Here is a 25,922-nt window from a genome sequence, read left to right as displayed (position 1 = left end):
CACCCTGTTGGCCAGGCTGGTCTCGAACTCCTAACCTCAAGTCATCTGCCAGCCTTAGCCTCCCAAAGTCCTGGGATTACAAGTGTGAACCACCAGGCCCAGCCTAAAGTCTTCTATTTTGATTGTGATGTAAGCCCAGCGGAAAAAAAAGTTTGTGTTTTTAACCTGACAGTATCAAATAAGTATCTTATTTAGAAAAAATCTTATTTAGATCCTATACATTTTAAAAAGTGATAAAAGGGTCTTTATTTTAAAATGCTGATATTTACAATAGAATTTGTTGTCAAAATTTTCCCTTTTTAATTATTTAAGCTATGAGAAAAAATTTTAGATGCCAACATAAAAATGCATTATTGGATTACAGTGTTTTCCAAAATTCTTTTAGGGGAACACAAACTTTGAAGTCATTGTCTAAAGGAACCCAGAAGAGATAGGATATTCTAGTATAGGGGTATATTTTCAGAAGGGGGAAGTTGGTCTCCTAATAGCCATGGTTTAGTTTTATATTGGACCAGGTCAGCTTTTTGCCTTTTTTCCAATGGTTTTTGAGAGTAAAGTGGATGGTGGGGTTTGCACAATATTGTGAATTGACTGGCACATTTTGTAAGATAAAAACCCAGGGAAAAGAACTTGAAGGTGCTCTAGTAAGAATTCATTGCCAAGCCAGGCATAGGCTCATGTCTGTAATCCCAGCACTTTGGGAGGCCAAGGTGGGTGGAACACCTTAGGTCAGGAGTTTGAGACCAGCCTGGCCAACATGATGAAACCCTGTCTCTACTAGAAATACAAAAAATTAGCCAGGTGTGGTGGTGTGCACCTGTAATCCCAGCTACTTGGGAGGTGGAGGCAGGATATTAGCTTGAACCTGGGAGGCGGAGGTTGCAGTGAGCCACAAGATCGCGCTATTGCACTCCAGCTTGGGCAACAAGAGCGAAACTCAGTCTCAAACAAAACAAAACAAAACAAAAAGAATTTATTGCCATCCCTGGGCTTTAGCGTAAGACTGGAGCAAGTGATACTCAGGAGAGGACACATGGACCAGAAAGCAGTTGAAACATTTCAGATGATAAGACTCTAAAATGTATTCTGAGTTCACAGGAATTAGAGAGTAAAATACGGAAGGATTCTAATCATGGTTGGAGACGGATGTTTCTGAGTGTGATTTTTTTTAGAAAGTGCAATGTTTTAAGTCATGACGGCTTTATGTGCAGTGAAATATGTCTTTAATAAATAACTGACTGAAAAGAGCAGAGATGAGGATCAGAAGTTTGAACTACACTGGCTGGTTGGACCCAGTCCCTGACTTTTTCACAACCAAAACAAATGGCATATGAGATTTATTTATGTAGAATTTTGGCTTGTCTGGAACTCTGGAGGTCCAAATTGAATTCAATTCCAAGTGGAATCACTTGGGATAATTTAATTCTCTAGACAGTTTAGAATTAATCTTTTTAGGCACCTAAAATTACTTCTTATAATCATTTTAGATGAAAAGCTTACCAAAATATACTCCATACTTTGTTTTTTGATGCTAACATACTTGAGAAAATTTTACTACATATTTTCCCCTTTTTTTGTAGAGACAGGGGCTTGTTATGTTTCCCTAGGCTGGTCTTGAATTCCTGGCCTCAAGCCATCCTCCTGCTTCAGCCTATTGAGGTACTAGTATTACAGGTGTGAGCCATCCTGCCTGGCCATAATTTTACTGTTTTTTTTTTTTTTTTTTTTTTTTTTTTTGAGACGGAGTTTCGCTCTTGTTACCCAGGCTGGAGTGCAATGGCGCGATCTCGGCTCACCGCAACCTCCGCCTCCTGGGCTCAGGCAATTCTCCTGCCTCCTGCCTCAGCCTCCTAAGTAGCTGGGATTACAGGCACGCACCACCATGCCCAGCTAACTTTTTGTATTTTTAGTAGAGACGGGGTTTCACCTTGTTGACCAGGATGGTCTCGATCTCTCGACCTCGTGATCCACCCGCCTCGGACACCCAAAGTGCTGGGATTACAGGCTTGAGCCACCGCGCCCGGCAATTTTACTGTTTTTTAAGGTTAGGATTAGCACCATGAACATCATCTATCCAAGAGAAATGACTTCAGGACCTATGGCAGGCGTCCCCAAACTACGGCCTGCGGGCCGCATGCGGCCCCCTGAGGCCATTTATCCGGCCCCCTGCCGCACTTCAGGAAGGGGCACCTCTTTCATTGGTGGTCAGTGAGAGGAGCACAGTATGTGGCGGCCCTCCAACGGTCTGAGGGACAGTGAACTGGCCCCCTGTGTAAAAAGTTTGGGGACGCCTGACCTATGGAGTCAGCAGTGCATTTTGTACTTTATAAATACTCCCAGAATTTACCTTTTTTTTCTTTGAGATGGAGTTTTGCTTTTTCGTCCAGGCTGTAGTGAAGTGACAGGATCTCGGCTCACTGCAACCTCTGCCCACCCTCCCCTCCGCCCCCAGGCAATTCTCCTGCCTCAAGCCTCTCCAGTAGTTAGGATTACAGGCAGTGCCATGGCGGGCTAATTTTTTTTTTTTTTTTTTTTTTTTGAGAGGTAGTCTTGCTCTGTTACCAGGCTAGAGTGCAGTGGTGCGATCTTGGCTCACTGCAAACTCTGCCTCCCAGGTTCAAGCAATTCTCCTGCCTCAGCTTCCTGAGTATCTGGGACTACAGGTGTGCACCACCACACCCAGCTAATTTTTGTATTTTTAGTAGAGATGGGGTTTCACCATGTTGGCCAGGATGGTCTCAGTTTCTTGATCTCATGATCTGCCTGCCTTGGTTTCCCAAAGTGCTGGGATTACAGACGTTAGCCACTGCACCCAGACTTCTAATTTTTTATTTTTAGTAGAGGGGTTTCACCCTGTTGCCCAGGCTGGTCCCAAACTCTTGACCTCAGGTGATCCACCTTCCTCGGCTTCCTAGAATTCTAGGATTACAGGCGTGAGCCACCACACCTAGCTCAGAATTTACCTTTTGAGTTATTATATGTTAATTTATTTATGTTTTTTTATACAGCCTTGCTATGTTGCCCAGGCTGGTCTCAAACTCCTGGCCTCAAGTGATCCTTTTACCTTACCCTCCTGAGTATCTGGGATTACAGGTGTGAGCCTAACTGTTGTTTCTTTTTCTTTTCTTTTCTTTTGAGACAGGGTCTCACTCTGTTGCCCAGGCTGGAGTACAGTGGTGTGATCTCTGCTGATGGCAACCTCTGCCTCCCATGCTCATGCAATCCTCCCATCTTAGCCTTTCTAGTACTGGCACCACAGGTGTACACAACTACACCTGGATGACTTTTTGATTTTTTGTAGGGACGGTATCTTACTAGATTGCCCAGGCTGGTCTTGAATTCCTGGGCTCCAGGGATCCTCCTGCCGCAGTCTTCCAAAGTGTTGGGATTACAGATGTGAGCCATTGTGCCCAGCCCTGTCTAGCTTGTTTTAATAATTTGACTGCTTCTTTGTTTTTAGGTGTCTGTTAGCACTTGTCAACCATGTATCTGCCCAGAAGAGGAATGCTTTAAGATATTCTGCTTTAACTCATGACACAAAATTAAAAAAAAATCTTGTTAGATCTGTATATGCATTTGATGTGAAGACAGCCTACATGAGAGGAGAGGGGACAGATTTTTAGTTCTCGGATTTTATGATATCCTATTTTGGTTTCTTAGTAGCCTTTTCTCTGGCTCCCATTTCCTTTAGGAAATAAGAATGTCTTCACCATGGGATCTTGTACATGGCCTATGTTACAACAGGAATGACATATAGTGATCAGAAGTAGCACGTAAGTTGCTATAAACTACTGTATGTAATGAGACTTTAAGACTTTTTGCTTAACAATTCCACATTTACATATAGAAATATGTGATTACATAAAGATATGTGTAAGACTGTTGGGGCCAGGTACAGTGGTTCACGCCTATAATCCCAGCACTTCGGGAGGCTAAGGCAGGTGAATCACGAGGTCAAGAGATCGAGACCATCCTGGTCAACATGGTGAAACCCCATCTATACAAAAAATTAGCTGGGCATGGTGGCACGTGCCTGTAATCCCAGCTACTCAGGAGACTGAGGCAGGAGAGTTGCCTGAACCCAGGAGGCTGAGGTTGCGGTGAGCTGAGATCGCGCCATTGCACTCCAGCCTGTGTAACAAGAGAGAAACTCCGTCTCAAAAAAAAAAAAAAAAAAAAAAAAAAAGACTGTTTTACAGTAGTATTGTTTGCTTTAGTAAAAAATTGTTGCCGGGCGCGGTGGCTCAAGCCTGTAATCCCAGCACTTTGGGAGGCCGAGGCGGGTGGATCACAAGGTCGAGAGATCGAGACCAACCTGGTCAACATGGTGAAACCCCGTCTCTACTAAAAATACAAAAAATTAGCTGGGCATGGTGGCGCGTGCCTATAATCCCAGCTACTCAGGAGGCGGAGGCAGGAGAATTGCCTGAACCCAGGAGGCGGAGGTTGCGGTGAGCCGAGATCGTGCCATTGCACTCCAGCCTGGGTAACAAGAGCGAAACTCCGTCTCAAAAAAAAAAAAAAAAAAAAAAATTGTTAACAACCTAACTGCTCATCAATAGGGAATGGTTAAATATATCTTGTTGGTACTTATCATGCAGCCATTAAAAAAATGAGATAGTTCTGTACATACTGATCCTAGTGATTAAGCAAGCAGACTCTAGATCCACACTGCCCAGTTGAAGTCCCAGCTCCACCACTTACTTTCCAGTTTATGGCACATTAGATGTGTTCCTCAAGCATGCAGTGCCCTAAAAATCCCTATTTCATAAGATTGTTGTGGGGATTAGATGAATGCATCCAAGTAAAACACTAGAATGGTGCCTGGCATAATTAATATTGCATTAGCCATTATGATCATGACTGATATGAAAGCCATTAATACATTATTTGGTGAAAAGATAATGTTACATAATAGGGGAAGCAGAGTTCCATTTTTGTCAAAAGAAAAATCTGTGTAGACACATTCATATGATTTGTACACGCAGAGAACCTGGAATTTCTACATGGGAGGAACTAAAGATTTGTTAATCTTGCCTGGAGGTTAAAATTGCCTAACAGGCCAGGTGCAGTGGCTCACACCTGTAATCCCAGCACTTTGGGAGGCTGAGGCAGGTGGATCATCTGAGGTCGGGAGTTCGAGACTGGCTTGGCTAACATGGTGAAACTCCGGTTCTACAAAAAACAAAAAAATACAAAAAAAATACAAAAAAAAAAAAAAAAAAAAAGAAAATTTAGCCGGGCATGGTGACACATTCTGTAATCTCAGTTACTCAGGAGACTGAAACAGGAGAATCACTTGAACCCAGGAGGCAGGGGTTGCAGTGAGCCAAGATCATGCCATTGCACTCTAGACTGGGCAACAAGATCAAAACTCCGTCTCAAAAAAAAAAAAAAATTGCCTAACAAACTCATGTTTTTTTTTACTTAGATTCGGTATTTATCTGGGGTGGCTTTGGAAGGATGCATTTGAGATTATGGGAATCAAATTTCCCAAACCAGTCTTTGGTGCAGCTATTTTCTATGGTCACAGAAATAGTCAGGAAAGGTTGAATGTACCAAACCGTTAATGGGGATTATTATTATTATTTTTTTTTTTAGACGGAGTTTGGCTCTTGTTACCCAGGCTGGAGTGCAATGGTGCCATCTCGGCTCACTGCAACCTCCGCCTCCTGGGCTCAGGCAATTCTCCTGCCTCAGCCTCCTGAGTAGCTGGGATTACAGGCACGCGCCACCATGCCCAGCTAATTTTTTGTATTTTTAGTAGAGACGGGGTTTCACTATGTTGACCAGGATGGTCTCGATCTCTTGACCTCGTGATCCACCCGCCTCGGCTTCCCAAAGTGCTGGGATTACAGGCTTGAGCCACCGCAATGGGGATTATTTATGGGCATGAGTGTATTTATGATCATGAGTGAGATGAGGAGGATGGTGGGTATGGAGTTTGGGGAAGACCTTTATACATTGCTGTGTTGTTTGTAAATAGTTCAATGTTCATTTATTTTGGAGCAACATCAAATAAAAGAGGAGCAAACAAGAAAAAAGGGATTGGGGCCGGGCGCAGTGGCTCACGCCTATAATCCCAGCTCTTTGGGAGGCCTAGGCGGGTGGATCACGAGGTAAAAGAGATCGAGACCATCCTGGTCGGCATGGTGAAATCCCGTCTCTACTAAAAATACAAAAAAATTAGCTGGGCATGGTGGCGCGTGCCTGTAATCCCAGCTACTCAGGAGGCTGAGGCAGGAGAATTGCCTGAAGCCAGGAGGCGGAGGTTGCGGTGAGCCGAGATCACGCCATTGCACTCCAGCCTGGGTAGCAAGAGCAAAAAAAAAAAACTCCGTCTCAAAAAAAGAAAAAAAAAAAAAAAAAAGAAAAAAGGGATTGGTTAACTTAATGTACTATAAAGTTACTAACAAAAGAGGGTGACGGTGGTGTAGTGTTTTGTTTTTGTTGTTGTTTTTTTTTTTTTTGAGACGGAGTTTTTTTTGCTCTTGCTACCCAGGCTGGAGTGCAATGGCGCGATCTCGGCTCACCGAAACCTCCGCCTCCTGGGTTCAGGCAATTCTCCTGCCTCAGCCTCCTGAGTAGCTGGGACTACAGGCACGCGCCACCATGCCCAGCTAATGTTTAGTATTTTTAGTAGAGACGGGGTTTCACCATGTTGACCAGGATGGTCTCGATCTCTTGACTTCGTGATCCACCCACCTCAGCCTCCCAAAGTGCTGGGATTACAGGCTTGAGCCACCGCGCCCGGCTGGTGTATTGTTTGAATTAACATGGAACAATGTGTTTGAGTGAATCATTGATCCAGAACATGGATTTTTATTGTATGAAACCTGTCCCCATCAGAGCCATACATAGGGTTGTATATGAGTGTCCAGAGAAAAGGTCTTCTGTACACTTAACTGTTAGTCATAATTTCTCTGCAGAGTGGGATGGTGGGGCTAGGAGGAAGGACTTTCACTTTTCATCTCATAATACTCCAAATCATTTGCATTTTTTACAAAGATCATGTATAATTTCTATAACAACAATAAAGGAAATAAGAATGTCTTCACTGTTGTACCTTGTACACGGCGTATGTTACACAGGAATGACATATTCAATTTTCAAGACATTACTTTAGGGATTTATAGATTTCTGCTTTAAGGAATAAATGCAATTTCAATCCATTTGAGTCGATTTCTTCTTATACCAAAAAAACCCCACAAAAAACAAAAACGGATCTTGTATCTAATTTGTTATGACAATACCATCACTTAAAGTACAGCAATTATGCAACCCCTTAATTTGAATTTCATTTTACAAGTGTACAAGACCTCACGGACAAAGGGAAGGCATAAAGTTAAAATCAGCATATCTAAAATAAATCACTCTGGTTACCAAAAAGACGTAGGGTATCTCAACAAATCTTAGAGCTCACATAGGCATAGATACTTCCCTGTAAACTTTAGGAATCTTGCTCATCTAACTTTTGCAGGGCTGAGTGAACCCCCTGCTCCCGTCAGTCGTTTCGGGAGCACCAGCAACCTCCACCCCAGCACGGGACTGTAGGGGGCCACTGCGGCGCAGGGGCTCGCCCGGCACTGAGTCACCGCCGGCCCGAGAAGTTCGGCGGGAGGCGCAGGGCGGGGCTTCCTCCCGCCGGCTCCTAGCCGGGCTATACTTTTCCGAGTCCACGTCTCTTCCTTTGGACAGGCGTGTTTCCCCAGGTCGGGCCCAGCCAGCGTGACAGCAGCAGACCTCGGAAAAGGGTGCTCCGGCGCCGCCTCGAGGACTTCCCCTAGCCGCCAGGGCAGCCCGGGCCCGCTCGGCCCAGCCCGTCACGGACTGAGACTCCCTGGGCCCAGCCCGCCAAACGCCTCGCTCCACAGCCCTCACCTCGCGGCGCCGAACGCAGCGGCCGCGGAATGGAGACCGGCTCCGACTCAGGTCAGAGGCCCGCGCCGGGCTGGCTCCGCGCGCGCGGCGGGGCAGTTAGGCCGGGCCGCCCGCGCAGACCGCCGCGTGCCGGGTCCGCGCGGGGAGCGCACGCGGGGCGGGCGGCGACAGGTGGGCAGGACGAGCCGCGAGCGAGCGAGGGCGGGCGGGCGCGCGAGGGGCCCGGCGGGGGGGCCGCTGGGAGGATGGCTCAGCTCTTTCTAAATATAAAACCGGCGTGAGCTGGGCGAGCGCGGCGCGGAGTCGCAGAGCCGCCGCGCGGGCCTGGCGCGCGGGGATTCGGCCGCACAGACGGCGGCGGCGGCAGCGGCTCCGCAGAGGAGCGAGGCTGCGGGAGCGCCCGAGTCGCGAGCTCGCGGGGGCAGCGAAGAGCGACGCTCGCAACGCGGAGGACGCAGGCGGCGGCAGCGGGCGGGCCTCGGGGCGCAGCGCGGTCCGCGCCGAGTGACCGGAGGCGGCTCCCGGCCTCTGCCGCACCGCGAGCCGCGAGCCCCCTGGCCGCACCCTTCCCCCCCCAGCTCCTCCCTCGCTCCCTCCCCGGCGCAACATGGCTGCGGCCGCCGCCTCCGCCTCCCAGGATGAGCTGAGTAAGTGCTGCGGCCGAGCCTGCGGCCGCGAGCCGAAACAGGAGCCGCGCGGGACCGGGGGGCGGCGGCCGGGGCCGGGCAGAAGGGCTGGGGCGCCAGGCCCGGTGGGCGGGCGGCGGCCGCGGAGTGCGGGGGGCTGGGGCGCCCGGGCCTGGTGGGCGGGCGGGGCGCGGGCCGTCGCCGCTGGCGTTTGTAGGCCTCAGGTTTGCACCGTCACGTTGCGAAATTGAAACTGGAGCCCCAGGAAGAGCACCTCTGCCGGCGATCCGCCCTGGCCCGGAGTCGGGGGAGCCCAGCCCCCTGCCCGCCGAGCCTTGGCTGGCAGGGAGGGCCGGAGCCCCGGGTGACGGGCAGTGTCCGTCTGTCCCGTCTGACCCCTCCGTGGCCTCGGTCCCCGACGGTTGGGCGAGTTCTAGAAATGTAGCTATCGGGAAGGGGGAGAAGGTGCCTTTCTGTGGCACTCTAGAATTATCAGCCGAAAGGTCACGAATAGGCGGTGACCCTCAGGTGGAGTAGGGAGGGCCGGAGGGCGGGGAGGGTCGCCCGAGGAACTGCTGGAGAAACCGCGGGGTGACAGTGCTTTCAGAAAGGAGTGTCAGTGCCCCCTCGACCGTACGCGGTGCAGCCTTCCCGGGGACGGCGGTCCCTGTCCGGGGAGCGCGGTGGTCACCCTGAATCCCAGGCCGCCCCGCCTGCCGCCGAGGTTCGCCTCGATGCTTTGTGGGAAGTGTAGTCCCGGAGCGCCGCGGGCCCACGCTGGGGTCATAAATACTGAATTTTCATAGGACATGGGACATGTGAGATAATTTCTAATTGCGTCTTGGGTGTTTATTTTCCGAAGGTTTTCTTCCTATTATTTATTATTTGTCAATGCTGCCCTTCAGTTTATGGCAAAAACAAGAAAGGTGTTATTTGGAGATGTTGTGGGTTTTAAATGGAATAAAGCATGGATGCGGTGTTGCAAGCTTTATGAAGCTTATGTTGTTATAGCCGCTTCTGAATTTCCATATGAGAGTAGTTATACACGTAATTTATGTTTCTTTGGTGCTTGTCAGTTTAAAGCTACTTTTATTTATATGATCTCACTTTTGCCCTCATAGCAACCTTTTGAGGCAGATAGGTAGGAATGATCCTTGTTTTAAAGAGGAGGCAGGTTTGGAGAGGTTAGGTTCCTTGCTGCTTTGACACAGAACTGGTGGAGCAGGAGTACTGTTTGCTCTTTTTGAAGCTGAAGTAAACACTTGGTGTGATCCTGAGCAGATTGGAAGGTCGGAGAAGACAAGGTCTCATGGTGCGATTAGAGATAGAAGTAGGCCGAATAGATTGCTATTCTGATAGTTCCACGTGGAAGCACCACCAGGCCTTCTGAGATCAGTTCTATGTTTTGCTTTGTTTTGTTTTTAATTGTGATAAAAATACACATACCATAAAATTTACCATCCTAGCCGTTTTTAAGTGTACAGTTCACTTGAATTGAGTACATTCTCACTGTTGTGTAATCATCACCACCGTCCATCTCTAGAACTCTTCACCTTGCAAAACTGAAACTTGATACCCATTAAATAACAAATCCCTATTCCCTCCTCCCCTTCAGCCCCTGGCGACCATCATTGTACCTTCTGTCCCTGTGATTTTGAGTATGTTTGTACCTCATGTAAATGGAATCATACAGAATTTGTGACTGGTTTTATTTTCATTTAGCATAATGTTCTCCAGGTTCATCCATGCTGTTGCATGTGTCAGAATTTCTTTTCCTTTTAAAGGTTGAATGATACTCTCTTGTGTGTATATACCATATTTTCTTGTCCATTTATCTGTCTATAGATGCTTGGGTTGCTTCCACCTTGTAGCTATTGGGAATAAGGCTGCTGTGAAAATAGCTGTACAAATATCTACTTGCTTTCAGTTATTTTGGGTACATACCTGGAAATGTCATTGCTGTGTGATAATTCTAGTTTTAAGTTTTAAAGGAACCAGTGGACTGTTTTCAACAGTGGTTGTACCGTTTTACATTCCCATCAACAATACACAGGGTTCTAATTTCTCTACATCTTGGCCAACACTTATCTGTATTCTCAGAAGTAACCATCCTGATGGGTGTGAGGTGGTCTGATTATTTTTTTTTTTTCAATTGTTATGCTGTATGACATCTGAGTTCCTCTTGTAGCACCAAACACATTCAAATCTGAATTGCTAGCAGGAATGGGGAACAAAACTAGAGGAAGAATTTGACATTCTGAAGTGGCTGAAGTTTTTGTGTCTATGCAGTGTGCTTCCATACATTCAGGTACTGGTTAAGATGCTGATAGTTAAGGGATTTCTTGGCTTTAGTAGCTAATGGAAAGTTAGGAACAAATAATTCCAATCCTTGCCTTCCCCTTGCTTTGTTCGGTTCAATTGTCAGTCATTAGCCACGGATAGGTACCTGTTGACTTGGTTTCTGCATTTCTTTTTTTTTCTTTTCTTTTTTTTTTTTTGAGAGGAGTTTCGCTCTTGTTACCCAGGCTGGAGTGCAATGGCGCGATCTCGGCTCACCGCAACCTCCGCCTCCTGGGTTTAGGCAATTCTCCTGCCTCAGCCTCCTGAGTAGCTGGGATTACAGGCACACGCCACCATGCCCAGCTAATTTTTTGTATTTTTAGTAGAGACGGGGTTTCACCATGTTGACTAGGATGGTCTTGATCTCTCGACCTCGTGATCCACCTGCCTCGGCCTCCCAAAGTGCTGGGATTACAGGCTTGAGCTACCGCGCCCGGCCTGCATTTCTTTTTTTTGAGACACAGTCTCACTTGGTCGCCCAGGCTGGAGTGCAGTTGTGTGATCTTGGCTCACGGCAACCTCCACCTCGTGGGTTCAAGCAGTTCTCTGCCTCAGCCTCCTGAGTAGTTGCGATTACAGGTGCTTGCCATCACGCCCGGCTAATTTTTTGTATTTTTAGTAGAGACAGGGTTTCACCATGTTGGCCAGGCTGGTCTTGAACTCTTGACCTCTTGATCAACCCGCCTCGGTCTCCCAAAGTGCTGGATTACAGGCATGAGCCACCAGGCCCAGCTGGTTTCCTTATTTCTTAGGAGAGATTGAATACTTTGCAGTTGATAACTTAGAATAATTTAACTTGAATGCTTATGCATGTACACTGGTTAAGAAGTTTCATATAAACCACTTTTAGTTTTAGAATGGCTATAATAAAATAGGAGATGGCTGATAAAATGTGCTTTTGGCCTGTTGTGGTGGCTCACACCTGTAATCCCAGCACTTCAGGAGGTCAAGGTGGGTGAATCATCTGAGGTCAGAAGTGAGACCAGCCTGGCCAACATGGTGAAATCCCATCTCTACTGAAAATACAAAAATTAGCCATGTGTTGTGGCGTGTGCCTGTAGTTCTAGCTACACAGGGGGCTGAGGCAGGAGAATCACTTGAATCAGGGAGGTGGAGGTTCTGGTGAGCTGAGATCGTACCACTCCAGCCTGAGCAACAGAGCTAGACTCTGATGTCTCAAAAAAAAAAAAAAAAAAGTGCTTTTAAGAATTCTACCACACAAAAAAATGAGCAAATTATCTGAATATTTTCTATTATTTATGACTAGTAGATGATAATAAAAGCAAACTACTTTAGCTGGCATGGTCGTGGGCGCCTGTAATCCCAGCGACTCGGGAGACTGAGGTAGGAGAATCACTTGAACCCAGGAAGCGGAGGTTGCAGTGAACTGAGATCATGCCACTGCACTCCAGCCTGGGTGACAGCGAGACTCTGTCTCAGGAAAAAAGCAGCCTACTAGATGCCAGCATTGTTTTCCACCAACATTTTATTGTAAAAAATCTTCAAACATACAGAAAAGTTGAAAGTGAAAATTCATATGCCCACCACCTCGATCCTACCACTGATAGTTGAATAACTTCATCATATTTACTATAATAGCAAACTTTATCATTTGTTCATCTCTCATCTACTGACTTTTAAAAATTGTTAAACATTTTTAGTTTTACTTTTTTTTTTTTTTGAGACAGGGTCTCCCTCTGTCACCCAGGCTGGAGTGCGATGGTGTGATCTCGGCTCACTGCAACATCTGCCTCCCCGGGTCAAGCAATTCTCCTGCCTTAACCTCCTGAGTAGCTGGGACTACAGGTGCATACCACCCTGCCTGGCTAATTTTTGTATTTTTTTTTTTTTTGAGACGGAGTTTCGCTCTTGTTACCCAGGCTGGAGTGCAATGGCACGATCTCGGCTCACCGTAACCTCTGACTCCTGGGTTCAGGCAATTCTCCTGCCTCAGCCTCCTAAGTAGCTGGGATTACAGGCATGCACCACCACGCCCAGCTAGTTTTTTGTATTTTTAGTAGAGACGGGGTTTCACCATGTTGACCAGGATGGTCTCGATCTCTTGACCTTGTGATCCACCCGCCTCGGCCTCCCGAAGTGCTGGGATTACAGGCTTGAGCCACCACGCCCGGCCTTAATTTTTGTATTTTAATTAGACACTGGGTTTCACCATGTTGGTCAGGCTGGTTTTGAATCCCTGACCTCAGGTAATCTGCCTGCCTCGACTTCCCAAAGTGCTGGGATTACAGGCAGCTGCCACACCTGGCCCCTAGTTTTACTTTATTTATTTATTATTTTTTTTGAGATGGAGTTTCGCTTGTTACCCAGGCTGGAGTGCAGTGGTGCGATCTCGGCTCGCCGCAACCTCCGCCTCCTGGGTTCAGGCAATTCTCCTGCCTCAGCCTCCTGAGTAGCTGGGATTACAGGCACGTGCCACCATGCCCAGCTGATTTTTTTGTATTTTTAGTAGAGACGGGGTTTCACCATGTTGACCAGGATGGTCTCGATCTCTCGACCTCGTGATCCACCCGCCTCGGCCTCCCAAAGTGCTGGGATTACAGGCTTGAGCCACCGCGCCCGGCCAATTTTTTGTATTTTTAGTAGAGACGGGGTTTCACCATATTGACCAGGATGGTCTCGATCTCTTGACCTTGTGATCCACCCGCCTCGGCCTCCCAAAGTGCTGGGATTACAGGCTTGAGCCACCGTGCCCGGCTTACTTTATTTTTTAAAAAAAATTAGGCCAGGTGTGGTGGCTCACTTCTGTAATCCCAGCACTTTGGGAGGCCGAGGCAGGCAGATCATGAGGTCAAGAGTTCAAGACTAGCCTGGTCAACACGATGAAACCCTGTCTCAACTAAAAATACAAAAATCAGCTGGTGTGGTAGCATGCGCCTATAGTCCCAGCTACTTGGGAGGCTGAGTCAGGAGAATCGCTTGAACCCAGGAGGCGGAGGTTGCAGTGAGCTGAGATTGTGCCACTGCATTCCAGTCTGGGTGACAGAGTGGGACTCTGGCTCCAAAAAAAAAAAAAAAAAAAAAGTGGTAAAATACACATAGCATAAAATTTTACCATCTTAACAATTTTTAAGCGTACAGTGGTATTAAGTACTTATTACTCCATCTTTTTTTATGCATTTCAAAGTAAATTGGTGACATCAACACACTTTCCCCCTAAATATTTCAGTACCAGCATTGTTTTAAATGCTTTGTATGTGTTATTCCTCAGAATAATCCTGAAAGGTAGGTAATATTATTATTGCTGCTTTATGGAATGAGAAACAGGGTTCTTAGGTCTCCTGGGTCCTGCAGCTGGAAAGTAGTCCTGGTGTCCTCAGCCTTTAGTATGCACTTACAACCACCCTTGAGGCCATCTTACCTCTGTGCACCATAGAGTGTGCATGCTGATGAACAGTTCAAATCGGATGCATTGCCAGATTCTCAGCTAGATATTATAATCCAACCACTTCACTGCTGTTGGGTACAAAAGAGACACCAAAGCCCACCAAATGAATTATAATACTATTGAGAAAGAGGAAGAATATGTGTAAACAGATAAGTAAGGACCAAAATGTATGACTGTATGATATGGATAATAGTCAAGTAATATTTTCTGCGATTGCCAGGTCTGTTATTTTAAGATGCGTAGCTGGTAAAACTGCATTTCTGTAGATTTCAAATAAACATTTTCCTCCTTTCACTTGAAGTAATTAACGTCATATCAATTTAAGTGAGATCTGCAACTTTCAGTTATATCTGCTACCATGCTTTGTAGGAGAAGCAAAATGGACTGTTAGGATTCTTTTTTATTTATTTTATTTTATTCATTCCTTCATTTATTTTGAGGTGGAGTCTCACTCTGTTGCCCAGGCTGGAGCGCAGTGGTGGGATCTTGGCTCACTGCAACCTCTGCCTCCTGGGTTTAAGTGATTCTCCTGCCTCAGCCTCCCAAGTAGCTGGGATTACAGTTGCACCCCCATACCCAGCTAATTTTTGTATTTTTTTTTTTTTTTTTTTTTTTGAGACGGAGTTTCGCTCTTGTTACCCAGGCTGGAGTGCAATGGCGCGATCTTGGCTCACCGCAACCTCCGCCTCCTAGGTTCAGGCAATTCTCCTACCTCAGCCTCCTGAGTAGCTGGGATTACAGGCACGTGCCACCATGCCCAGCTAATTTTTTGTATTTTTAGTAGAGACGAGGTTTCACCATGTTGACCAGGATGGTCTCGATCTCTTGACCTCGTGATCCACCCGCCTCGGCCTCCCAAATTGCTGGGATTACAGGCTTGAGCCACCGCGCCCGGCCTGTATTTTTAGTAGAGATGGGATTTCACCATGTTGGCCAGGCTGTTCTTGAACTCCTTACCTCGTAATCCTTTCGGCCTGTCCTCCCAAAGTGCTGGGATCACAGGAGTGAGCCACCTCACCTGGCCTATTTATTTTTTGAGTAATATCATTGAGCATGCATGTTGCCAAAAGCCTGGGTGCAGTGACTCAAGTTTGTAATTCCAGCACTTTGGGAGGTCAAGGTGGGCAGATTGCTTGAGTCCAGAAGTTTGAGACCAGCCTGGGCAACGTGGTGAAACCGCATTTCTACAAAAAATACAAAAATTAGCTGGGTGTGGTGGCACCAGCCTGTAGTTCCAGCTGCTCGGGAGGCTGAAGTGGGGGGGATGGCTTGTGCCCAGGAAGTCAAGACTGCAGTAAGCTGAGATCACACCACTGCGCTCTAGCCTGTTTGACAAAGCGAGACCTTGTTTCAAAGAAAAAAAGGTTGCCCAAAATAGGCAGGTTAATTTTGGGTTGAGACTTGTTAGCATTTGTTATCCTTTCACAAACCCAAACCTCATGTTTGAGTCAGTGATTATAAGAGAATAATTAATAGTAAAGCTGTTTGTTTATTGTGTATTTACCATGTGTTCTGATTGTTTTGCATGTATCAACCAACTGAATCCTCAAAACAGCTCTGTGAGTTTGGTCCTATTATTGTTTCGGGGTAGAGCTATCCTCATTAGACAGTTAGGGCTTGAACTCACGTTCTTTGATTCCAAAATCTATGTTAATTCTGCCCTACTACTACTGTATTATTCCTGCATGGGAGAATATAGAGTTCATAACAAGATCAAGATGGCTTTCTTTTTTTTTTTTTTTTTTTTTCATGTCTAACTAGTATCCAGAAATAACCTTCCGTAGTGTATAAAATAAGGCAATTGGGGCCAGGCACGGCAGCTCACACTTGTAATCACAGCACTTAGGGAGGCCAAGGCTGGTGGATAACTTGAGATCAGGTGTTCAAGACCAGCCTGGCCAACATGGTGAAACCTTGTCTCTACTAAAAATACAAAAAAATTAGCCAGGTGTTGTGACGTGGGCCTGTAGTCCCAGCTTCTTGGGAGGCTGAGGCGGGAGAATTCCTTGAACCTGGGAGCAGGAGGTTGCAGTGAGCTGAGAATGTGCCACTGCACTACAGCCTGTGTGACACAGCTAGACTCAAAAAAAAAAAAAAAAAGTGACAATATTCTGATGTTTGTTGAACAGAACATAGTAGATTTTTGGGTAAGTTGCCAAAAAAGAAAACCATTAGTTTTGACTGTTAAAGGCAGTTCTGAAATCTAGTTTGTAAATTAGTTAAGCTCAGAGCTGTAGCTTTCTTTCCACATGCTTAGAGTGATTATAACTATTGTGAATGAAATGAAATTCACTGCAAGACGTGGCTAGTTTTTCTGCTAATACTATCTTCTGCCACTTTATGGAAAAGTTGACATTATAGTTAATATTTCAGCAGTGGGTTAAGAGATTTCTGACAGGGAAAGAAGCGTTTTAGACTTTTCACCTGGTCAGCTGTTTAGTGGTTTCATATTCTGAGCTTTATAATTATAAGGCATCCTTAGAATCTGATCTTCATTGGGATAAAGGCAACTCATGAAAAGCAACTGCCTGTAGTCTTAAATCATGTACTATTCAATTTGACCATTTGACATAGCCATGGGAAACTTCAGTTGCAGAAGTTGGCCAGCATGTCAAGTTTCTTCTGAGAGCACCTCTGCTAGTGCCGGGAATCCTAGTGGCCCTTTTAGAGGATGAGACATGGGAAGCTGTGTGCTGAACATGATTCTGTGACCATACTGAAATAGCTCCTAAGAGTTAATTGTTTAAGCTGGGCGTGGTGGCTCATGTCTGTAATCCCAGCACTTTGGGAGGTTGAAGTGGGTGGATCACGAGGTCAGGAGTTCAAGACCAGCCTGGACAAGATGATAAAACCCCATCTCTATTAAAAATTACAAAAAAATTAGCTGGGTGTTGTGGCAGGTGCGTGTAACCCCAGCTACTCAGGAGTCTGAGGCAGGAGAATCGTGTGAACCTGAAAGGCAGAGGTTGCAGTGAGCTGAGATCAAACCCCTGCACTCCTGCCTGGGCAACAGAGCAAGGCGCTGTTTCAAAAAAAAAAAAAAAAAAAAAAAGTGAATTGCTTAAATGACCAGAATACAGGCTTTGGAGCTGATCTTTGTAGAAAGGCCAAGGCAAGCCTGATTATTTAAATTTTGGTTACTTAACCAAATAGAAAAGTTAAAATGGAAAACAGTATCAGATATTTCTGTTTTTTATTAATTTCTGTTCTAAGTTTTTTAATTCCACTGCATTCTGTTTTTTTTTTTTTTTTTTTTTGAGATGGAGTTTCGCTCTTGTTGCCCAGGCTGGAGTGCAATGGCGTGATCTCGGCTCACCGCAACCTCCGCCTCCTGGGTTCAGGCAATTCTCCTGCCTCAGCCTCCTGAGTAGCTGGGATTACAGGCACGCGCCACCATGTCCAGCTAATTTTTTTTGTATTTTAGTAGAGACGGGGTTTCACCATGTTGACCAGGATGGTCTCGATCTTTTGACCTCGTGATCCACCCGCCTCGGCCTCCCAAAGTGCTGGGATTACAGGCTTGAGCCACTGCGCCCGGCCTTTTTTTTTTTTTTTTAAAACAGGCTCTGTCACCCAGGCTGGAGTGCTGTGGCACGCTTGGCTCTATACAACCTCTGCCTTCCAGGATCAGGTGATTCTCCGACCTCAGCCTCCTGAGTAGCTGGTACTACAGGCGTGTGCCACCACAACTGGCTAATTTTTGTATTTTTAGTAGAGATGGGGTTTCACCATATTGCCCAGGCTTGTCTTGAACTCCTGGTCTCGAGTGATCCATTTGCTTCGGCCTCCCAAAGTGCTAGGATTACCTGCTTGAGCCACTGTGCCCGGCTTACCACGTTTGTTTTGAATTATGCTTTCAGTAAACTATAATGTTTAATAAAGGCCAGTGTGAGTGAGAATAGTTGGCACTGGAGCATTGACCTTGTTCAGAAGATGTTAAAATTGAAGGCACTGCCAGTGTTCACAGATAGTTTGATCCCTGTTGCTGAGCTCTCATTTCAGGCCTGGCCTTGATGCTTCCCATGTTATATGGCTTGTTTTGCCCACATAATTTTTTTAATTCAATAAGCAGTCTTTTAAAATTGAGTAAATAATGTATGGCTCTGTTGTCAGAGGGCTTATAATTCAATGCAGACAGATTTATATGCAAACATAAATAATGTATACCATGCCTGATGAGTAAACTGCCTAACATTGTGTTTTGGAAACCGCAAGAAATGAAAATGGTATCTGAGGCTAAAGGAAGAATAGCTTGAAGGCCGGGCACGGTGGCTCACGTCTGTAATCCCATCACTTTGGGAGGCCGAGGCGGGTGGATCACAAGGTCAAGAGATCGAGACCATCCTGGTCAGCATGGTGAAACCCCGTCTCTACTAAAAATACAAAAATTAGCTGGGCATGGTGGTGCACGCCTGTAGTCCCAACTACTGGGGAGGCTGAGGCAGGAGAATTGCTTGAACCCAGGAGGCGGAGGTTGCGGTGAGCCAAGATTGTGCCATTGCACTCCAGCCTGGGTAACAAGAGCGAAACTCTGTCTCAAAAAATGAAAGGAAGAATAGCTTGAGCTGAAACATGGAAATAGGAAAATATTATGGAAAACAAAAAAGCTGAGTAAGTCTGTTATGATGGGAATGGGAGTGCTATCATTGTGTGAAATACTGGGGAAGGGGATCAGCTGTGTAGTTTGAGACTTGGCCCATGCTGCCTTTATGATTTGGGATCTTGGACAAGTTTCTGTACCTTTCCAAGTCTCAGTTTCTTTCTCATAAAATTGGGATGACAAAAATCACTCATAGTATTGTTAGGATTAATGTATGTGAAAATGTACTGTATAAACACTTAAGCTCTTATAAATTATTATTGTTATTTTTGGTGTGGGGAATAATAGTAGATGATGCAGTGGAGCTAGGTTGGGACTAGTGTGTTGTAGGAACGCCAACAAAACTAGTCTGGACTTTGTTCTGTAGACACTTGAGAACCATCAAAGCTTTTTAGCAGGAGTGTAACATGAGTAGGTCTGTTTTATAAGGATAACAGGTGGCAGTGATGTAACACTGATTGCAAGGATCCAGAGACCAGGAGCAGCAAGACTAATTAGGAGGGTATCACAGAGGCCAGGTAAAAAGAAACTTAGGGTCTGAATTGGGACAGTGGAAGTGGATTTGGCAAGGAGTTAATATAATCTATAATCCCTAAAATAGGGAAAAATTATTGGCTAACAAGATGAAGGTTATTAAAGAAGGGAGGAGTTAGAGATGAATCTAAATCTAACCTAGACTAGAAGGTGGAGGGAGGAGTAAGGGAGAGTATAGACTCTAGACAGATTTAGGAAAGTGAAGAAAAGACAGAACAGATTCAACAGATAGATAGTCTGTGTTCAGCAGATAGATTATTTGGTGAATGAATGGGTTGAATTATTGAGGCCGCATGTTATTTAGGGAGACTATTTTGAGTAGTGGCTAAAACCTCTGGAATTGAAATCAGAGAGTTTTGAATTCTGATTCTGACACTTCTTAATGTGTTCTTGAACAAGGGACCTAGCTTCTGGGCCTTGGTTTTCTCATCTGTAAAATAAGGTAATAAAATTTAGAAGATTTTTCTTTTCTTTTCTTTCTTTTTTTATTGAGATAGGGTCTCTCTCTGTCACCCAGGATGAAGTGAAGTGGCATAATCTGGGCTCACTGCGGCCTCAATCTCCTGGTCTCAATCCATCTTCCCACCTCAGCCTCCTGAGTAGACTGCAGGCGTGCGCCACCTGCCCTAGCTAATTTTTGTATTTTTTGTAGAGACAGTGTTTTGCCACATTGCCCAGGCTGGTCTTGATCTCCTGGACTCAAGCAATCTGCCCTCCTCCTCGTCCCAAAGTGTTGGGATTACAGGCGTGAGCCAGTGTGCCTGGTCAGGATTGTTTTAAGAATGGGAAGAGAGAGCACATGTTAACAACTCTGCTTGGCACATGGATTGCAGGTGTGTGGGAACCTTGGTTCTGAAGCTAGGGTGTTAGTATGGGAATGATTCCCATGGTAAAGCTGTGGGAATGGGCAGATTGTTCACAGGATAGCTAACTGGGGGCCACACATAGACGTATTTAAGAGTGAAAGCAAGATAATCAGCGAAAGAAGATGAAGAGTGCCGAGAGAGGTCAAAGGTGGCCAGGGTTATGTCTGTCAGCCATTTACGTTCTCATATGTAATGTGCTAAACACATGTATACATGTTTAGTAATACTCTTCTTAAGAAACTATTGTATAATTCAGATACTTTCTTCTAATTTTAACGTAAGAGGTTATGTGTTTATGATATATATACACACATACATAGACGATAAAATATGTTGCATTGGTATTAGAGATTTTAAGTCTTCAGTGAATAAATATCTGTATTTTTTGAAGCATTAGCATTTTCTCAATAAATTTGTTTTGTGGACATATGCCTTATTCTTTCTCAAATTTGGTAATTACATTTTTTTCCTCATACTGAATTTGCAAAGCAGGGCATTAAATATCTAATAAATGAAAAGTGCTTATTTTTTTCTTAAAATGGTAGCTATGCATATACGTCTTTTAATTGTATTTTTTTGGTGTTCTAAATAATAGATTCTTTATACAATTGCATATGTACGAGTGGATGAACATTCCATTGGTGATCCTGAGGATTTTTGTCAAGATTGGATAAACCATGTATCACATTGATTGTAGAGGTTAGTAGATTTAGTTCCTTAGGATTTGTGCATTTTTTTTTTTTTTTTGGTAGCAGCATTTAAAAATGCATAGCTTATCAGATAGCGGTTTCCCACCAAGATCTTCATGATTTTTTTTTCCTTTTCTAGCTATCCTGAGAGAATTGATGAAGTTTATGTTACTTTACAAATGCCTGAAGCCTCTATTCTCTGTGATGCTAAACGTAAAAAAAATTAGTAAAAGGAAAAAGATAAAACTTGAAGTTGTTTTTTTTTTTTTTTTGAGACAGTGTCTCACTCTGTTGTCTAGGCAGGAGTGCAGTGGCGCAATCGTGGCTCATTGTAGCCTTGATCTCCCAAGGCTCAAGTGATCCTCCTGCCTCAGCCCCGCTGAGTAGCTGGGACTACAGGTGCACACCACCATGCCTGGCTAATTTTTGTATTTTTAGTAGGAATGGGGTTTCGCCATGAAGGCTGGTCTCGAACTCCTGGGCTCAAGTGATCCACCCCCACCTTGAAGGTGTCATTTAGCAATGTGCACAAGAAAAAGAGAGTGGGTGATCGTTTACAAGCAACTTTTTGTGCCACAATCACAAAAAATCATTTTACATGCTCCAGGAATGCCATAATGGGGTTATTTTTTATTAATTAAAAAAATTTTTTTGAGACAAGGTCTCCCTCTGTCACCCAGGCTGGAATACAATGGCACAGTCATGGCTAACTACTACCTTGATCTCCTGTGCTCAGGCGATCCTCTCACCTCAGCCTCTCAATAAAGTGAGACTACATTTAAACATTTTTTTTATTTTTTGACTCAGGGTCTCGCTTTGTTGCCCAAGGTGGAGTGCAGTAGTACGGTCATGGCTCACTGCAGCCTTGACCTCCTGGGCTCAAGTGGATCCTCCCACCTCAGCTTCCCAAGTAGCTGGGATCATAATTGTGTGCTACCATGCCTGGCTAATTTTTTATTTTTTATTTTTGGTAGAGACACAGTCTCTCTGTTACCTAGGCTGGTCTGGAACTCCTGAGCTCAAGCTATACTCGGACTTCCCAAAGTGTTGTGGCTTTAGGGGTGAGCCACTATGCCCAGCCAGTTCTATTCGTGAAGAAAAGAAGTATTGAAGGAGGCATCATCATGGTAATTGGATATTCCTAATTCTGCTGTTTTGTCATATATTGTGATTTTGAGAAAAGCCATTTAATTCTACTTCATTCTAAGGCAGAACAAGAGTATGGTGTCATTTTCACTCTTAGATGATATTGGATGGTCTTTTGATTGAAACTCTGTAAATTCAGATTGTAATTCTCTGATATCATGGACTCAATATCCAGTGAGTTCCTGGGATTTTGTAGCTTCAATCCAAAAGTGCTTTTTGTTGATATCTTCTAATATAACTGTTGGACCCCTTCTCCCTACCCCTCCTATGCATTGTACTATTTTTTGGTGTATATATTGCTGCTGATGATATAAAATGTCTTAGGTGAAATTTTGAGGAATGGGATAAATTTAAAACCAGAATTCAACTTTAAAATAAATTTTGGCCTGTTTTTGCTGTTTTCACATATCTTTATTCCTTGGGTGCTTAGAGAAATGAAAAATGGAGAGATTGGAAGCATTGTTTAGAAGAGCAGTGAGGACATTGTTTATTCCCTCCTAGATTCTTTTAACTCCTAGGGCTTTTGGGGTTGTGATTGATAATGTTAATGTCATTATGATATACTGAAGGCAAAAGTGAAATGACAACTGCTAGTATTTAAATAGTGACTTAAATAAAGAACATTCTAGGGTTTACACACCCAGATGAGCATTGTTCTTCTAAGTAATCAGCTGCTTTGGGTGGATCTTAACTATTGTACATTTGACTTTTATGCAGTTTGAACTCTTGCATAGTATATATTATTTCCTCTAAGCCAGTTTTCACAAGCTGAAGTAATCCTTCCTGCTCATCACCTCCTAATACCTATTTCTAACAGTATCTCTGCCAGCTGTTGTCTCTGGGGGAAAGGGCCTTGGGAGGTAGGAGTGTTTGTGGACCTCAGTGTCAGGAGTCTGGCACTTACTCAATCTAGGGTTTCTGTCTTGTCACCTGGCCCAATCCTGCCAAGCTACCCCTATGATTTCCTCTTCTTCCTCTCTCTCTCTCTCTCTCTCTCTCTCTCTCTCTCTCTCTCTGTGTGTGTGTGTGTGTGTGTGTGTGTGTGTGTGTGTGTGTGTGGAGGAGAGGGCATGATGGGTTGTGGGGAAGAGGGGGCTGGGTGGTAAGCAGTCTGAGTGGGGAGGGATAGCCTTATTATGGACTAAGCTGAATTGATAGGGGGTTTGTAGTAGCCTGGAATCATATGCAGAAGGCCAGGAAAAGAAAAACTCTTTTCCTCTTCCCTGTTTAAAGAGCCTACTCTGTAGTGGATCCAGATGTAGGAGTTTCCAGATTAGAGTATCTGCCTGAGCCCTTCGGGGACAGACTGGTGGACTAGGGAACAGAACAATTATCTGTCTGATTGGCTTAATTCTGGGGGGCAGGGGTACTAGCAAAGGACTCCTTCAGCAGGGACCTCCTGTTCAGGACTTCATTGCCTGTGAAGGTTCTCATTGCCACCCCTTGGGCCCTGGCTGGAGAGAGGCAGCTCCTGCAGGAACCGTGATGGATTGTCTCTTTCTGGAAATGGATCTTCTCTTCACTTCCAACTTACTATATTTATGTTTACTGCTAGACTGCCTGACATTCTCTTTTTAAGTACATTTGCATCTGTTGAGTTTGGTAAAAAAGGCTGGGTGTGGTGGCTGATGCCCGTAATCCCAGCACTTTGAAAGGCAGAAGTGGGCAGATCATGAGATCAGGAGATTGAGACCAGCTTGACTAACATGGTAAAACCCCTCTTCTACTAAAAATACAAAAATTAGCCAAGTGTGGTGGCACATGCCTATAATTTCAGCTATTCAGGAGGCTGAGGCAGGAGAATCGCTTGAACCCCCCCTGGGAGGCGGAGGTTGCAGTGAACTGAGATCATACCACTGCACTCCAGCCTGGGTGACAGGGCGAGACTGTCTCAGGGATGGGGTGGTGGGGGGTAGGGGATGAAGGCTGGGGAGGGGTAACTATTTAAAAACAGTAGTAGACGTCAACTTTCTAGACATTAATTCTTTTTTTTTTTGAGACAGTCTTGCTCTGTTGCCCAGGCTGGAGTGCAGTGGCACAATTTTGGCTTACTGCAACCTCTGCCTCCTGGGTTCAAGTGGTTCTCCTGCCCTAGCCTACCAAGTAGTTGGGATTACAGGGACCTACCACCATGCCCAGCTAATTAATTCTTAGAGAAGCATCCTGCTGGCCTCATTTGGGTTTTGCCAAGTATTAGAGTGGCTTTTGGTGAATTGAGATGGTATTTCAAGTAGATTAAGTGGACTTTAATTTCCAATTAGTATCTAATTAGATTTATAATTCACAGGATTGGTCTACCAGAAAATTACACACAAAATCTAGATGCCAGTTAGGGTTTTCTTATTTTTCTACAGTTTTAGCCTCAAACTTCTAACCGTAGTGACTGTCAGAGCTCATTCTCCTCCCTACCTTCCAGCCTGATACTTCCAATTTTTGTGAATTCCCTATAATTTAGTTCCTTATTCTTTTCTTAGCCTCTGGGCTCCCATTTCTGAAAATGTTCAGCTTGGACGTGGAACCCACATGTTTTACTGATTTATACACATAAACACACAGTCTTTCTCTACACACAAACGCTCACTCTCTCTCTCTCTCTTTTTCTCTTTCTCCCTCTCTCTGTCTCCACTCACTCACTCACTCAATCACTCACTCACTCCTTTTCCCAGAATTGGTATGTCCTAGGGAACGGCCTTGCTTTAAGAGTGCTTGATTTTCTGCCCTTTTACTGGTTCACCCCTTCCTCTTCATCTTTTTCTTTTCTCTTCTCTTCCTTCTCTCTGCAGTATCTGCTGCACCTCTGCTGGTTTGTAGTCATGTCGTATATCGTTGTCTAGTAAGATTTAGTAAATTCTCCACCTACGTTCTCTGCTTAAACCATGTTGTAATTTAGCATGCTAGAAGGAGCATTCGACTGCCTATGGTTTGAATCAGCCCTGCCACTTAGTAGCTTTGTAATCTTTGTTAATGGAATATTTTCGAGATTCTGTTTCCTCAGCTGTAAATTGGAGCTAATGCTACCTGCTTTAATAGAAGTTCTTTACAAGAAGGTACTGTGTTCCAGTGTGTACTTGGAGGCCTCTCTGGGTTCAGTTTCTTTTTTTTTTTTTTCATTTTTTTGAGATGGAGCCTTTCTCTGATGCCCAGGCTGGAGTGCAGTGGCACGATCTTGGCTCACTGCAACCTCCGCCTCCTGAGGTCAAGCAGTTCTCCGGTCTCAGCCTCCCTAGTAGCTGGGACTACAATCACACACCACCATACCCAGGTAATTTTTGTATTTTCAGTAGAGATGGTGTTTGACCATATTAGTCAGGCTGGTCTCGAACTCCTAACCTCTGGTGATCTACCCGTCTTTGCTTCTAGAATTGCTAGGATTACAGGCTTGAGCCACCACGCTGGGCCTGGGTTCACTTTCTGAATCTGTGTTATTCACTTCGTGACCTCTGGCAGGTCAGTTAGGTAGTGACTCTCAGTTTTTCATCTATAAATGCATCTATAAGTGCACCTCACATTTTTCTGAGGCTCAGAAGGCCACGTGAAACTGCTTTGTAAGTATGATGTATTTTAGGTACTTATATATGTGAATCAGAAGAAAGTAAATACCATTAGGAAGAATATTTCTTTGTGAAATAGTCTATTACAGTATATTTCCATGGTAACTTGACAGATCTTTTAAAAAATATCCTGTAGTATTAGACAGTTGTGGTCTAGGTATTTAGAGCTTTGTCTTCAATCTCAGCTTCTATGTAAGATCTCTAACCTGATTTGTATTTTAAAATTTACTTTAATATTCAGAAAAAATAATATTCTTTGTAGAAAATTTAAGCAACCTTAAAA

The 25,922-nt window shown here is 44.8% G+C and overlaps 1 protein-coding gene across 5 annotated transcripts in view; it reads left to right on the top strand.

Annotated features, from left to right (window-relative positions):
* Positions 1-7,606: 7,606 nt before the first annotated feature.
* ECPAS (Ecm29 proteasome adaptor and scaffold) overlaps positions 7,607-25,922 on the top strand; it is a 128,295-nt gene continuing 109,979 nt past the window's right edge. The window contains exons 1-2 of one of the 5 annotated variants that reach the window (XM_074395166.1): positions 7,607-7,932; positions 20,849-20,952. In XM_074395166.1, coding sequence (XP_074251267.1) covers positions 20,931-20,952 — 22 coding nt within the window. In that variant the 5' untranslated portion in view covers positions 7,607-7,932; positions 20,849-20,930. Of the gene's footprint in view, positions 7,933-8,188; positions 8,529-18,569; positions 20,221-20,848; positions 20,953-25,922 lie in introns of those variants that run through there. The other 4 variants (XM_039474885.2, XM_039474886.2, XM_039474887.2 and 1 more) reach the window with 4 other exon arrangements.

Source organism: Saimiri boliviensis, chromosome 2 (genome assembly GCF_048565385.1).
Source record: "Saimiri boliviensis isolate mSaiBol1 chromosome 2, mSaiBol1.pri, whole genome shotgun sequence".
NCBI classification, from domain to species: domain Eukaryota; kingdom Metazoa; phylum Chordata; class Mammalia; order Primates; family Cebidae; genus Saimiri; species Saimiri boliviensis.
The sequence above is the reverse complement of the archived record's forward strand: the minus strand, read 5'-3'. Positions and strand labels throughout refer to the sequence as shown.